Raw genomic sequence first — 16,765 nt, forward strand, 5'->3', positions numbered from 1 at the left:
AATTCAAATCACTAGTTGTGATCCCATGGGATACATAACTTTTCTAACAAGGCAATTACAGCATTTCCCAAGTCTTCCTATATATGAATGAGCCCAATAGAACAAGCCCCAGCTTATCAGTGGTGAATGAATGGTGGTTTCACGGTGTAGTACTTCCAAAGGGCACCATTTTTCAGCATTGTGGCTTCATTCCAATTTTCTACTTTGTGTTCTGTGCATATTCATTTTGTTAAAAAATATTTATGATTGAAATAAAAGCAAATGAGTTTTGCTTATGCCAGTGAGGATCTCAGGGATCCTGGCATCTGGGACAATTAATAACCAATCAGATAACAACCTCAAGCATCTTAAGAAATGGCAGCAGAAGCTGTGCTATACTCTCTCCAGTTTCTTAAAGCCACCTCAATACAGCCCAAGAGATCTCAGAACCCTTGGTTGCTTCTTGTATGATTTTACTGCATAACTCTATTTCCCTTGTAGTGCTGTATTGAAAAAAATGACTTAGCTATCAAAGTACACTGTGTAATAATTTAATTTATGGGGTGGGTAGGACAGCTCTGTGCAGGCCAGTTTGCTACTTGCTGTGGAGGAAAAGTTAAGTGTGTGGGTTTTTAAATTATGTAATTTTCTAATGACAACCAGGTGATAAGCACTTATTAATTCCTTGTGATAGAAGCATACTTGTGAAGTGGTATAATATAGCCTATACTCATTAAAATACAAAGAGATTTACCACACCAGAACAAGCTGATGATTGCTCCAGAGCAGGATCCTGACTTTGACATGTCCAATACTGAAATGTTATCACTTCCCATAGTGGGCATGTGATGTAGTGGGGGTGCTGTCTGCCCAGTGTCTCCCTGTGCTGTGATGTGTGATTCCCATTGACTCACTCGTGTGTATTAGCCCAGACACTAGGACCAGCCTGACCAGATAACAAGGCTCTTTCCCCAGGGGAGAGAAAAAGGAAGGGAGGCAGAGATGAACACCTGGTTTGGGGGCAGGGTCTGGGAGCGAGGCAGTCTTAGCCTGGAACCATGAAGGAAACAGACTAAGGAGGGGGTTGGAATCTAGGGCCCCAGGGATCCCATCTCAAGGGGGCTGAGGCATCCTGGCCCAGACTCCTGTAGACACATCACGAATATGTTGTGCTGTATCCTAGAGAAGCAATAAACCCTCTCTATTCTACTGTCTGAGTCTGTTCTTGCTGCTGCAGGGCTGCAGGATTGGAGGAACCCCAACTCGCCGTCACAGGGCAATTGTAAGAATGTAAATCCACTGTTACAAAGACATATCACTATTTTATATTCATACATAAATCAATGTGTAAATAGATACTTGTGTACAATACACACACATTATAAAATATCGTTCTGAGTATGTATTCATCTAATACTATTTAAAATTCTTATATATGTACACATTTATGTACCATCACCTATCAAGTGAGCTCAACCATAGATATGCAAGTATAAAAAGTGTTGCTATATATCCTATAATTTTCTGCTCATCAGTTAATCAAATATCAGGTGCTCTTTTCAAATCAGGGTTAAAATTCTGGGTTCTCTATTGACCCATATTGTTACAGCTCATCTTTTCAGGTTTTTAACAACCAAGTGCTACCCTAAAAGCTGAAATTTGCAAATATTAGTCTTTAAAAAACAGAGGCACCACATTTATAACAGATGGTCCATGTACATACTTGTATGAATTCATTGGGGTGCAGTTAACCTGCACTTCTATGCATGTAGTCTTTACCTGTTTACATGGCACTATGCTATGTTCCAAGCAAAGCCACCTAATACCGATATAGTTTTCCAGCAAGCAGCAAGTGAGGGTGCCCTCTAGTCTGCACAGAGTATAGCCACTTCACTAGCTCTATTTGATGTAGGGTTTGTTTTAATATCATGCCACGTCAAATACATTGGTTGGGGTACGTGGATCTCTTCATTCAGAAGAGGAGACAGCAATAATTTATAAACAACCCCCAACTCTCTCAAAAATGCAGAGTTTATTGAATAATAGGTCTTTAAATAGAAAAACTACAGTTGACACTGGCATGAGTTGTTTCAAATTGCTTTCCTCTCTCAAATTGTGTATACAGTAATTACGCATTTAACACGTGCCCACTTAAAATATTTTCGCAATAGCACGATTTTTTTATTAGGGAACACAACCATCCCCGAAATAACACAAAAATAATCAAGTGGCAGACTACTTTGTGCAACAATATAAGTTGGTGAAAACAATGGTAATATGCATGAGCAGATGAATACACGTGGTCACAGCGCTCCTCCGCTCACTCACATGTTTATCTTTGTGTTTTAACAAACCATGGCAACTTGTGTTGCTAGTTATCTTGTGTGGCTAGATATCTAATGTTGATGATCCAACACCAACAAAAAATTGACTTTGCCACCAGCACCTGAAATGTAACCCCCACCTTTTCCATTATTTTTAATGGGAAAAATTGACCCCTCATAGCATGTTTTCGCTTACCACAAACATTTTCAGAAATGCATCTATAGTGTTAAATGAGGAATTACTGTACCAAAAAGACTCACTCTAATAATGAAATACCTTCCAGTCATACAAACTGAAATACAAAGTGACTACAGTACTTCTCACAGCACACAGTTCCCTTCCACATTTATTTTTTTCCTCAGTTTTAAGCAGTGCCCCTTTTTTCCATTTTATGGCTGCTCTATGTCTCAAAATTTCACGTTCTCTTAATGTAGTTCTTAGCTGGCTCTGAATTACTCTTTATATTTTGATGGTGACAGCCTTTATTTTCCCTCCATCTATGTATCCACTTGGTACAGTTATTAAAACATCAACATGAATGGATGCATTTTTACACAGTGTTTATTTTAGGGCACTTTAGAGTCCTGTCCCTATTATTGCCAGATGCAATATCAATCCGCATTGATAAAATTATTCTGTGAAACTACTGATATATAAATTTCTTTTCATGGCCTTCTGCATTGGACAAATCTTGGACAATGCTTATCATTAATGGGCGACAAAAGGCAGTTGCTTTAAAAATTTAAGTGCACTTAAACCTACCATAATTAAAATATTATTCGCACAGAGGAATAAATTGCTTCTGGAAAGGAATAGCCTTTTGCCCTACACTTGACATTATAAACAATACCATAACTTTACAGAGAGGTCAATAATAGAAAAACTGCTGGTATAATATACAGGGGATAATTCCCACCTATTCACAAGTATCATGCATTTGCTACCTACTGTCAATATCTATACATGCAAAATATAGTAAAATTTCATGTATATTATGCATACATATTCATAGTACCTACCAGACACTAATATTGTATGGAACACATGCACATACATGTCTAATATAGATATAGATATATATCTTACACACCCATACTGGAAATGGAGGGTTTTTTTAAAAAAATAAAGCCACTAGCACAATTTGGAACCCTAGATTTGTAAATTACAAATCAAAGAGAGACGCTTTTTCATCGATTGCTGTCCTGCCCACTTTGATGCCGGCGAAACGCCGCAGATAATTTCATTCATAACCTCCCCGAGGGGCGAACAGTCACTTGGAGGACTTCGCTAGGACACTCTAGCGTCCATCTGAGAAGCACTGGGCGCCTGCCCAGAGCTCCACCGAGTGGGAGGAGGGTAAAACCCGTTAGCCAGCAGGCTGGCTAACTTTGCCCCCAGCATCTTACGCCGGGAACAAGCAGGGCCCCATGAAACCTATGCCCCTCCGGATCTTATTTTACAGGAAAACCAATACACGGACTAAGGGAAAATGACAGAAGATTAAACATCAACGCGAGGCGGGCTGGGAAAAGGTTTAATCCCGCTGCCGCCTGTTCATGCACCAGGTCACCCCCTTTTCGCATTCCCAAGCAGCGCCGGAAAGGGAATAAAAGCAGGGAAGGGTAGCGTCCAATGACAGCCGAATATTAAAGTTTGTGAACCTGTGCTCAGAGTCCCTGCGGCCGTAGGGGAGGAGCCCCCCCCCCTTTTAGGCTCACGAAGGCGCTACAGAGGACGAGCTATTTTTAGGGGGGGGGGGGGTAGATCCGAGCATACCTAGCAATCAAGCGCTTCCCATGGTCAGCAGCGAGCTGCAGTCTGCTGGGTCAGATTACAGCCGGGGGAGGCAGCAGTATCGGTGTCTTCGCGCTGCCTGCCGGCGTTCCCAGCTAAAAATGTTCCATTCGCTGTCTGCAGGGAGGCAGGCGAGCGAGCGCCCGCATCATCGGCCGTGCAGCACCTGCCGGAGCCTATGAAACGGCGGGGTGGGCCGCTCCACGCACACAAAGATGGCTTTCCCCGATTTGCCAGCTTCCCTTTCGCACGGTACTAAGCCCGGCGCTAGAGAAGGTGGGCGCTGACCCAAAAAGCCCAGGCGCTCTGTACCTGGCTCGTTTGCAGTGCGGAGGGCGGAGATTTTATTTTACCTCCAAGTAACACACTCACAGGGTGGTCTCGGGAAGTCAGCTGTGTGGCGGGCCAATGAACTGTAATTGGCAGCTTGAAATCCTCCCCCCCCCCTCGCCGCACTCCACCTGCCCAATGGAAGGCGTAGACACTCGGATGCAGACAGGTTTTAAATCACAGTCCCTGGACCACCCCAGTTTTTCCATCATTTAAAAAAAACCCTGTAGTCTACCAGTTACAGGCATGCAAACCTTCAACTAGGCATCCAGCAGCTGCCTATCCAATGGGAAATACTGGAAAGGCCCACGGGCAAAGGAAGGATCAAATAAACAAACAAACAAAAAAGCCTTCCTCAAGAGGGAAGCAAAACCATTCTGTAAAAGCTCCAGCCTCCTACTGATTTGCATGATCTGAGAGTCTGGGAAATGCCTGCCTCCTATAACACATTTTAATTATAGCAAGATGTGTCATTTCAAGTTAATTGCCTATATAACTCATGAAGGACCGCTGAATGGAGCTTTCTGTATTTCAGTATTCCCCACAAGCTGAGTGCTTCTGCGGCCACCCAAGAGAGATTCAGATGCTGCCCAGCTGATTAATAGAGTGCCCAGAGCTGGCAGCATGTGTTTCTACTGGCGGTGCACATCCATACCTACCTGGGTGTACAAAAAATATATTCCCCACATATATGGGAAAAAATAGAGGGTACATTGTTCACAGTGCAAGGACATATTCTATTTCTAGGGTGCTTAACATAATTTTGTTTATCCCTTTGAATGCAGTAACAGAAATCTTTCTCCTTTTAACAAATCTTACCCCATTATTTCAAAAATGAAATATGCATGTGATTGAAAGAGGCAGTGTACATGTAGTGCCTTTCAAATATGTTTCTTCCACCTGGCCCCTATTTTACCAATGAGTAAACAGAGGCAGAATTTTCAGAAGGGCTCCACATTTTCCAAAAATGCTCAGCTCCTCTTTAGGAACCTGAATAAGTGTCCGAATTGTCAAGAGAACACATTTTGCAGTGTCCATGATGGATGCTCAGCTCTGTGATTGGATTTGTCACACTGGAGCAGGGTTCATCTAGTCCAATATTCTGTCTTCAACAATATCCATTACCAGATGCATACGGTTTAAAATCACTTCCAACATTTTTGTTAGTATTAACTATTATAATTTTGGATATTTTTCCTAGGCACATAAATGTCAAAACTTTTTTAAAGCTTGATACATTTTTAGCCTCACTGGTTTCCAGTGGCAATAAGTTCCACAATAACAGAATGTTGGGTGCAAAAAGAATTTCCTTTTATCAGTTTTGAATTGAATAGAAATTCTGGTACAGAGTGTCACAGTGGGAGTGTTTGGTTCCTGCGCACTTTTGAAAATCCCTGCCGTGGGCTTCAAGATTCAAGCCAAAATTTTCCAGAGCACCTAATTTTGTAGGTGTCCATCTTGACACATTCTAAAGAGGCCTGTTTTTCAGTGCCATTGTTTTTCAGTGTTTTTAAGTTTTTATCTGCCCTCTGAAAATTAGGCCAATCTAAGTCATGTAAAGTTAGCCTCCCAGAATCCCTAGTCACTTTTTAAAGTCTTGGCCTCACTGATTTACCCAAAGTTCACTCAGCAGGAGACAAATCAGATCAAGAAAAAAGCCAAGTATGTTCCTATCTATAACCACCAGACCCATGAACAGGGGGCAGGAGGAGAGGCAACTGCTCTGGGGACTGGTTATTCAAAAGGGTGGAGGCTTCCAGCCACCACTACTGTAGCTGGAGCCCCAGTTCCTTTAAATCACCACCAAGTGCCATACAGTGCTCCAGGTTGTTCTAGGTACGGGGGGCAGGGGAGCAATGTGGCATGCTCTGGGTGGTGCTGAGGCTGGCTGCTGCAGTCCCATCCCTTCTAGAAGCATGGAGCAGCCCCTTCCTTTGCCCAGGGCCCCAATTGGGCTGTCAGTTCCCTGGAAACCACATACACATTCCCTACAGGCAAGGCAAATTGTTCTGAGTTCAGGTACAACCATGCTTTTGTAACCTATGAACTTCTTCTGATCTGGTAACAATAACAACAATAAAAGAGGTCTGTTGAGTTGTGTCCACATAGCATATTTTCTTTACTAAATGATTGAGTCTCTACACTTTCCAGGACACCCAACTGTAGTTGTATCAATGTTTGGCAGGGACCAGGGAAGGTGGCAGAATGTAGACAGCAATCCTGTAGTGCCTCACTACCAGAGAAAGAGCCTGAAAAGCAGCTAACAAAGCAGCACCACCAGCAGCATGTTCAGCAATGCACCCTAGGAGGTCCTATCACACAGAATACTGAGAAGAAGGAGGACTGGACAACCCAATTACACTAGCAGAGTTGGTGAATCCAATCAATATTATTGTTAAAAAAAATAAAGCATGCTGAGCCAGTTATAGCAAGACAACCAAGGTCACTGACATAATAGTTGCCATGGTTACTTCCAGATTACTAATCATGGTGTATATAGACCAAAATCACATAGAGAGCCAACCATATTATAAAATCAGTAGTAGTGAGGCCAGAGCCTACGGGGTGGTCTTTGTTCTTTACCTGAGCCTGGGATTTGTCAGGGAATTGGCTCTAGCTTCCCACTTTTAAAGACCAGACACACACACTATGCAATTTAGAGATGCAGCCAGTCAGCAGCATTAAAATTACTGAGAATTCTGAGTGGAACCTATGGAAAAGAAGGACTGTTACATCATAGTGGAGACAAGTTCACCAGACCTTTTCCCTGCTCCACATTGGGGGGAGGGCAGGAGAGGCACAAAGACTGACTGTAGCACAGACACACGAGCAGGGACTCGCCCTATGCTGGGTGAATTATCTGATGGACATTTGCCATTTATGACATTAGATTATGGCCCCTTTATGCCCCACCTGAATGGTGCAAAGAGGCCTTAAGTAGGCTTCAAAATCAGTCATGGGGGTCTTTCTCTTGTTCGCTGTTTCTTCCCTCTCCCCCCCCCCCCCCCCCGTAAAAAAATGTCAGAAGGGCTTGGGTTTTGTTCTGTATCAAAATGCAAACTTTTTTTGAAACCTCAACATTTTTCACAAAGCTACATTCTTGTTCTCTGGCCAGCCCTAGTAATCATGTGTCATTCTCTTTGTTCCTATCTCCCATTTCAGTTTAGAGATGAGCTCAACCAAGTTCAGATTTGGGTGCTAAGTTAAAGTTGAAGGGCATCTGAGAGGTAAGAGAGAGACCAGCCTCATGTGAAGTTTTAATCTACATCAGAATATCAATGTTTGAAGGTGTCTGAATCTTAAATTTTGGATTGAATTCATCTCTCATTCTTAGTTGCATGAGAGACTTTGATTTTTAACCCACCTAACAACATGAACAAAGTTACCTTGTGGTGCTGTGACGTTATTGGATTTTGAGGGGAGCAGCCAGGTCACTGCTGCACCCATGGGGAGGTGTTCATCCCAAAAGTGGTACAAAGGGGGCCATGTGAGGTGTCAAACAAAAGCTTACTTTCTACTGATTCTGTTTATGCCCTTCATATATCTGTACAATGTCTGGGTGTGGAGTTATGAATATGTATTCTGTATGGAGACTAGAAGTTTCTCTGTATGTGGTTGAGCAATGGGCTCGGCCTATGGCCATGCTAATTAGCAAGACTCCAGGGACAATAGGTCTCTTAAGTACACGGGACCCAACTATGAAGGAATCTAGGCGCCTGGTCAGAGACCATGTGACTGTCTCCAGCTTGGAAGAAGCAGGAAGGAGGTATAAATAGGCCATGTGGCGAACTCTTTCTTGGTCTTCAGATCTGCTCCTGACCCCAGATGCGGCCTCGCAGGGATTCATGAGCTGGGAAGAACTGTGGACCCATCCTGGCATAGGATGTGCACCAAGGACTTTTAAGCCAGCAGTTATAACATCTATGCTGCAAGCCTGCATCGAGAACAGGGAGATTCGATGCATGTATGTATGATACTTTAACAACCTTACTCTCATGCTTTTCTTTCTTGTAAAATAAACCTTTAGATTGTATATTCTAAACAATTGGCTTTGTGGGTAAGGATTTGTGGGTAGGATCCAGAGTGTAAATTGACCTGGGAACTGTGGCTGGTTTCTTGGAACCGGACAGAACTTGTTTGGGGTAGGTGAGATTGGGTTCTAAGACCCCTCACCTGTGTATGAGGCCCGGAGGTGTCGGGGGAGTTTTGCTCGTGAGGCTTCAGGGAGGTAGCTGAGGCGCTCTGTGGGACTGGTCTGTGGTTTGCGCAAAAGCAGAAGCCCAGAACCATTTTGAAGAGGGCAAAAGGGCACCAGCCCTTTCTGGGGGCGAGGGCTGGAGCTCCTTTGAGACACATGCTTAAAGGGCTCTCCCTGGACAGCTGTTTCTCTCCTGCTGCGTGCTATAGGATTTCTTGCAGGGACTGTCAGCCGTAGCAGTTTTGGTGGTTGCCCTCTGCCTTTTTGGTCACCACTGCCTTTTGTCACTTAGTGCCTTTGCTTGCTTTTTTTTCATCTCCCTTGTTTTTTCTGCCATGGAGCCAGGGGTAGCCATGTGCCTGCTCTGGCCCCTGCCGGCCATTTTGAAGTGCCTGCAGCTGGTGCTCCAGGCTGCTGCCCTCCTGTTCCAGGACCTGGAGGCACAGATTGCTTTGGACTCCCTCACCACGGAGGCCATGGCATTCCTGTGGTATCCCCACCCCAGCGTGGAGAGGCTACTGTGGAGACTGGACACCAGTACGGACTGGTGGGACCGGCTGGTCCTGGGGCAATGGGACGACCAGCAATGGCTCTGGAACTTTCGCATGCAAAAGCGGACGTTCCTGGAGCTGTGTGCCTGGCTCGCCCCTGTGCTCCAGAGAGCCACCACCCGGCTGCGGGCACCCATCCCAGTCGACAAGAGGGTCGACATCGCACTATGGAAACTGTCCACTCCGGACAGCTACCGATTGGTGGCACACCAGTTTGGGGTGGGCAGATCCACCATCGGTGTCATCGTGATGGAGGTAAGTCCCAGGGGAAGTGGGGAGTGGGATGGGGGGAAGATGTTGCACTCCATGCCCAGGGGCAGGAAGTCCGGGAGCTGATTGCGGCTACGGAGCCTTCAAGCATCCACTAGGACTTTTTTCCGTTTAGCCTGCTTTTGCGCAAAACGTCTTATTTGCCTGTCTACACTGGCCCTTTTGCGCAATAACATTTCCGCAAGAGGGCTTTTTCCCGAACCAGAGCGTCAAGGCATTTGTTCAAGAAGCGCTGATTTCGGACAGTAGAACGTCAGTGCTGTTGCGCAAAATCAAGTGGACAGAGTAGACAGCTGGCAAAATCTCGCCAGTCTAGATGCACCCCAGGGCTGTGTTTAGATTGGCCAATTTTTCCAGAAAATCAGCCGCTTTTCCGGAAAAACTTGCTAGCTGTCTACACTGGCTGCTTGAATTTCCGCAAAAGCACTGACTTCCTACTGTGAGAAATCAGTGCTTTTTGCGGAAATACTATGCTGCTCCCGTTCAGGCAGAAATCCCTTTTGTGCAAAACTTTTGCACAAAAGGGTCAGTGTAGACAGCTAAGATTTGTTTTCCGCAAAAAAGTCCCGATCACGAAAATGGCGATCAGGGCTTTTTTGCGGAAAAGCGCATCTAGATTGGCCACGGATGCTTTTCCGCAAAAAGTGCTTTTGCAGAAAAGCATCCTTACCAATCTAGACGCTCTGTTCCGAAAATGCTTTTAACGGAAAACTTTTCCATTAAAAGCATTTCCGGAAAAACATGCCAATCTAGACATAACCCCAGCAGTATAGCTTGAGGCTCCTCACAGTACACAGTGATTTCTGCTCATAGTAGGTTTCAGCTCTTCAGCAATTTCAACAGTATAGCTGCAGGCTCCCCACAGCACACAGTGATTTCAGCTCTTCAGCTCATAGTAGAGGACCCTCAGTGCTAGTGCTAGTCAGCTCAGCAGCTTGCAACCAGACTCCTAATGGAATCCAAATTAGCTCTGATATTCCACAGTAGAGAGGAGGGGGTTCAATTGATGTTGTTTTTAGGCCCTCAGACAGGGCCCCATAACTAGGTACAAATATCTGCCCCCAGCCTCTCTCAGCTTGACTGGGTTTAGAACCCATGCCCCTTGTCTAGCGAGTGCTACTTAGTTTATGGTGTCATAAAACAGTTCCACTATTCCACTGTCCTTGATTCACATAATCAAGGTAACAATACTTTATCCCCCCCCCCCCCCGCCTCAATAACAGAGACACTGGGGATCCCACAGTGGCCAAAGTGACCATTTGAGCTGCTGTGAGCACATAGTAGGCGGGGTGGGTGTGCCTATGCAAACGAGATCAGCCCCTAAAGTCTTGTTGCACCACTCACCACAATTCACCACCAGATGTCAGGGTAGAGCTTATCCTGTCATATAGGCTACATCTACACTGGCAGCTTCTTGCGCAATAATTCTTTTGAGGAAGATTTCTTGTGCAAAAACTCTTCCAGAAGAGAGCGTCTACACTGGCATGTGCTTTTGTGCAAGAGATGTGCTTTTGTACAGGAGCATCCATGCCAATGTAGATGCTCTCTTGTGCAAGAAAGCTCTGATGGCCATTTTAACCATAGGACTTCCTTGCACAAGAAATTCATGTTGCCTGTCTACACTGGCCTCTTGTGCAAGAACAGTTGTGCAAGAGGGCTTATTCCTGAGCGGGAGTATCATAGTTGTTGCGCAAGAAGCCCTGATTTTATACAGTAGAAAGTCAGTTTACTTGCACAAAAACACACGGCCAGTGTAGACAGGCAGCAAGTTTGCGCAAGAGCGGCCACTTTGGCGCAAGATCGTGCCAGTGTAGACACAGCCATACATGGTGAGGTAAGCCAGATGTCATGTGATGCTAAGTATCTCCATTGCCATTTAAAATATTAATTCAAGTAATCTCTTATGCAGTATAACAGCAAAATGCTTAACTTTCCTTCATCTTCACAGCCATTTCTAAAGAAATTGTATGTTTTTTCTATCCTCCAGGCAATTGCATGCAACTGTTTTGAAAAATGCATACAAAAATGACTCTCCTCTCCTCCCTGCTTAAATCAGAAGCAACACCACTGAAGTCAAAGAGCTACAATGATGTGCAGGGAGAATAAGCTGCTCCCATTTTGATTCCTCTTTGCACAGCAAAATAAGTCTGGAAAAGAAAAATGCAACAATAATGAAGGAACTTACTTTACTAGCTGACAAAGTGCATGTAGACCCTCCTGGAGAGATGAAGGACAGCTGCCTCTGAAGCCACAATAGTTCCTTCTGAGACTGTTTTAATAACTCCTCCATATCACTTGGCTTCTGACCCATCAGTCCTTCCTGAGTGACAAAAATATACTTCAATAGCTGTTTTTTAAATGTACAGTGATAGCAACATACAAAAGTCATCACTGGATTCCTAGGTAAACAATAACGTCTGCCAGAATGAAGTGCTTATATTTATGAAATATCAAAGATCAGTAAACCAAGAGGTAACATTTTCTATTGCATCACACTTGTATAGATTTTGATATTGTAGGCAGTCTTGTACCTGGATAGCACCCACATAAGTATAAAGATCGTGCAATAGAAATAATTCAGAAAGAACAGAAGATTGGAATTTCTTTGTCCTTAATTTAGAATTGACCATACAACAGACTTCTGCCATCTAAACACTGGATACATTGTTTAGGGCATAAGAAACTCCAAATCCTAGGCTATGTCTACACTTGCGGCTTCTTGCACAACTACGGCCATTCTTATGCAAGAATCCGCAGAGCATCCACACTGCCTGCCTGCTCATGCGCAAGGAAATTTACAGTAGTGCGTGGTAAGAGAGGGTGTCTTGCACAAGAGCTACGCTCTTTTTTAACAGGTGTAAGCCCTCTTGCGCAGGAGCTCTTGCACAAGAGGGCACTGTGGACACTTGTCAGGGATTTCTTGTGCAAGAAAGCCCTATGGCTAAAATGGCCATCAGAGCTTTCTTGCACAAAAGAGCGTCCACACTGCCATGGGCAAGAAGCTGCCAGTGTAGACATAGCCCTAATGTTCTTCTAATGCATTCTACTTCAAAGATAGTGCAATTGTTAGGGCTACTAATTCCTAAGGTTAGGAATTGTAGTTCCTGTACACAGAAAGAAATCATTCAAGAGCTAGTTATTAGGTTAGGGTATGTCTACACTACCACCCTAGTTCTAACTAGGGTGGTAATGTAGTCAACCAGAGTTGCAAATGAAGCCCGGGATTTGAATTTCCCAGGCTTCATTTGCATGTTGCCGGGCGCCGCCATTTTTAAAGGTCCGCTAGTTCGGACTCCATGCCCCGCGGCTACACGCGGCACGAACTAGGTAGTTCGGACTAGGCTTCCTATTCCGAACTACTATTACTTCTCATTCCACGTGGAACGAGGAGTAACGGTAGTTCGGAATAGGAAGCCTAGTCCGAACTACCTAGTTCGTGCCGCATGTAGCCGCGGGGCACGGAGTCCGAACTAGCGGACCTTTAAAAATGGCGGCGCCTGGCAACATGCAAATGAAGCCCGGGAAATTCAAATCCTGGGCTTCATTTGCAACTCCGGTTGACTACATTACCACCCTAGTTCGAACTAGGGTGGTAGTGTAGACATACCCTTAGAGTGCAAAGCTTTAATAAAGGTGTGGTCCAGTATAATAATGCAAAATGAGATAGAAGGCTGTGATAAAAAATTCAGACAGAAAACAAGATGGCTGCCACAGCTTCTGAACCTATTGTGAAGGATAGCTCATTACTCAGTGCATTGTGGGTATAAAGACATGAATGATTTTACAAGAGATTAAAAATCCTGGCAAAGCAGGATAAAAAACAATGTTGAATATGTATTAGCTGCAGGTTTTTCTGCCCCAATGTTTGATATGAGAGCCAGGATTTAAAATTACAGAAATACCAATCAGGCTATTAATCTAGAGTACATCCATTAGCATAAATCTGAACTCAGGGTCAATCCAGATCATTGTGAATTCAAGCTCAAATTGGTATCCAACTTTGATTTATCTTGTAAATATTTATTGTGCGTGGGCTCCTGTCTTTTGCTGCACTTCCTTAAGTTAACCATAGAATTGCAGACAATATTATAACTCACTCTCTATTTAATGACAAAATAGTATCTGGACTACCTCAAAGTTTTGATACATGCTTAGACTGTCATCTCCAACAAATGAGGGCTCTTAGCTGGCAGATGTGAGGATTAGATTTCCAAAATCAGAGCATACTAAAAAAAAACAGTGGACAAAATATAGACATTTCTCCCTCTCTAAAATTGTGGCAGTGCATTTGCTTTAGTTCTGCTAAAGAGATTCCAGCTCAAGGCTGCCAACAGGGAAAGCAAAGGGGGCAGTTGCCCTAGGGACTGGTGATTCAAAGGAGCCTAGTGCTCCCAGCCACTACTGCTGCTACCGTGGCAGCATCTGGAGCCCTGGGCCCTTTAAATCGCTACCAGAGCGCAGTCCCACGCACTCCATAAGGTTCTGAGGCTTGGGAGGGGGCTCCAGATGGCACTAAGAACTGGCTGCCCCAGCCCTGCTCCTTTCACCTGAGGCCCTGTCACTTCTAGGAGTGTGGAGTCACTTTCCCCTCATACAGACCTTCTGCAGGGGCCCACAGAGGCTGTCAACTACCCTATTCCAGCTTGTAGAATCAGAAACAGTCAAAGCATGGACGGCTACATTAGGGAGGGAGTAAAATTATGGCACCCCTCAGGCTACCTCTTCCTTGCACCTCTCTGAACCTAAAAATATGTATGGAAGCCCCTCCTTACAGGGCACAAAGACTCTTGTAGTGCCTCCTCTTCTTCTTTACCATATGGCTTTGGGAAATAAAGAGAAACCAATCAGAGACTTCAGGCAGTAGGAATAGGAGTAGCTGAAGCAGGGACATTTGGACATTCCAGCACAACCACAGAATTCTCTGCCCTGTGCTGATTGTGTGCTCCAATCCCCACCCCCTCACCCTCAGTTGCTTCACCCCAGCTTCATTCCACTTGTCCCACCCTGGTGAACTCCTTTCCCTTCACTGATTCCACCCCAAGTCAATCCATCCACTCATCAAAAATACTGCAGAGCAAACATCATCATCATCTTGTTCACCCCCTAGTGTGTTAGACACACACATACCCCTCATTCCCATACTGTGTGTGTCTTGTCTATTTAGATGGCATTTCCTTGTACTCTCCCGTATGCCAGTATCCACAGAATCACAGAATTGGAAGGGATCTTGAGAGGTCATCGAGTCCAGTCTCCTTCCCTCACAACACGACCAACCACTGTCTAGATCAGTGGTGTGCAACCTTTTTACATCTGTGACCCCCATGGCTGGGCCCAGCCCTTGGCAATTTTGTGGCACTTAGATCTGGGTGGCTGGGCCTGGGCCTGGCCGTTGGTGGCCATGTGGTGCAGAGACCCCCAGAAAGACATCCACGACCCCCTTGGGGGTCGCAATCCAGGGATTGTGCACCCCTGGTCTAGATCATCCCTGACAGATGTCTATCCAACCTGCACTTAAATATCTCCATTGATGGAGATTCTACAACCTCCCTCGGCAATTTATTCCAGTGTTTAACAAGCCTGACAGGAAGTTTTTCCTAATGTCCAACCTAAACCTTCCTTGCAGCTATTTAAGCCCGTTGCTTCTTATCCTACCATCAGAGGCCAAGGAGAACAATTTTTCTCCCTCATCCTTGGAACATCCTTTTAGATACTTGAAAAATGCAATCATGTCCCCCCTTAGATTTCTCTTTTCTAAAATAAATAAGCCCAATTCTTTCAGTCTTCCCTCATAGGTCAGGCTTTCTGTGCCTTTAATCATCCTCATTGCTCTTCTCTGGACCCTCTCCAATTTCTCCACATCTTTCTTGAAATGCGGTGCCCAGAACTGGACACAATACCCGAACTGGGAACTACAAGGTGCAGAGTAGAGTAGAAGAATGACTTCTTGTGTCTTGCTCACAACACTTCTATTAATGTATCCCAAAATTACGTTTGCTTTTTTTGCAACAGTGTCACACTGTTGACTCATGTTTAACTTGGGGTCCACTATGACCCCTAAATCTCTTTCAGCAACACTCCTTCCTAGATAGTCGCTTCCCCTTCAGTATGTGTGAGACTGATTGTTCCTTCCTAAATAGGGGTATGTCTACACTACAAAGTTAATTCGAACTAATAGCCGTTAGTTCGAATTAACTTTAATAGGCGCTACACATACAAACTGCTAGTTTGAACTTAATTCAAACTAGCGGAGCACTTAATTCGAACTAGGTAAACCTCATTCTACGGGGACTAACGCCTGGTTCGAATTAAGTAGTTCAAATTAAGGGCTGTGTAGCCACTTAATTCGAACTAGTGGGAGGCTACCCCTTCCCAGCTTGCTCTGGTGGCCACTCTGGGCACAACCAGGGAAACTCTTCTGCTCCCCTCCCGGCCCCGGAGCCCTTAAAGGGGCACGGTTTGGCTACAGTGCCCGTGCCAGGTGCAAGCCTGCCAGCACCCAGCCAGCAGACCCTGCACCTGGCATGGCACAAGCCAGCCACCCACTGCCACCCAGCCCTCCGCCTCTTCCCGGGACCAGGCTGGCAGCTCCCAGGAGCCTGCCCGGGGCCGCAAGAGGTGGGCGCCTGCTTGGTCTAGTGCGGAAATCGTTGACCTCATCCAGGTTTGGGGGGAGGCCTCCAACGTCCACGACCTCCGCACTAGGCATAGGAAAGTGGCTGTCTAGGGCAGGATAGCTGCCAGCCTGGCCACCAAAGGCCACATGCAAACCCAGGAGCAGGCTTGCATGGAAATCAAGGTGGTCCAGTGAGACCCCGACCCTGAGCCCTGAGCTTAGAATGGCCATACTGGGTCAGACCAAAGGTCCATCTAGCCCAGTAGCCTGTCTGCTGACAGCGGCCAACACTAGGAACCCTGGAGGGGATGGACCGAAGACAATGACCAAGCCATTTGTCTCGTGCCATCCTTCTCCAGCCTTCCACAAACAGAGGCCAGGGACACCATTTCTACCCCCTGGCTAATACCACTCCATGGACCCAACCTCCATGACTTTATCTAACTTCTCTTTAAACTCTGTTCTAGTTCTAGCCTTCACAGCCTCCTGTGGCAAGGAGTTCTACAGGTTGACTATTTGCTTTGTGAAGAACAACTTTCTGTTATTAATTTGAAGCCTGCTACCAATTAATTTCATTTGGTGTCCTCTAGTCATTCTATTATGGGAACTAATGAAGAACTTTTCTTTATACACCCTCTCCAAACCACTCATGATTTTATAGACCTCTATCATATCCCCCCTCAGTCTCCTCTTTTCTAAGCTGAA

General features: G+C 45.2%; 1 protein-coding gene and 1 long non-coding RNA gene across 3 annotated transcripts in view; one reads left to right on the forward strand and one right to left on the reverse strand.

Annotated features, from left to right (window-relative positions):
- The window catches only part of LOC112544823 (uncharacterized), a 195,415-nt gene that overhangs the window by 100,012 nt on the left and 78,638 nt on the right, over window positions 1–16,765 (reverse strand). For both annotated transcript variants that reach the window (XM_075918070.1, XM_075918071.1), the window contains exon 4: window positions 11,633–11,767. In XM_075918070.1, coding sequence (XP_075774185.1) covers window positions 11,633–11,767 — 135 coding nt within the window. The remainder of the gene's footprint in view (window positions 1–11,632; window positions 11,768–16,765) is intronic.
- On the forward strand, window positions 7,194–11,634 carry LOC112544824 (uncharacterized). The gene is made up of 4 exons (XR_003088151.2): window positions 7,194–7,279; window positions 7,591–7,655; window positions 8,236–8,392; window positions 11,435–11,634. It is a non-coding gene; the product is annotated as an uncharacterized LOC112544824 (long non-coding RNA).

The sequence above is a fragment of the Pelodiscus sinensis genome, unplaced genomic scaffold (assembly GCF_049634645.1).
Source record: "Pelodiscus sinensis isolate JC-2024 unplaced genomic scaffold, ASM4963464v1 ctg93, whole genome shotgun sequence".
Taxonomy (NCBI): domain Eukaryota; kingdom Metazoa; phylum Chordata; order Testudines; family Trionychidae; genus Pelodiscus; species Pelodiscus sinensis.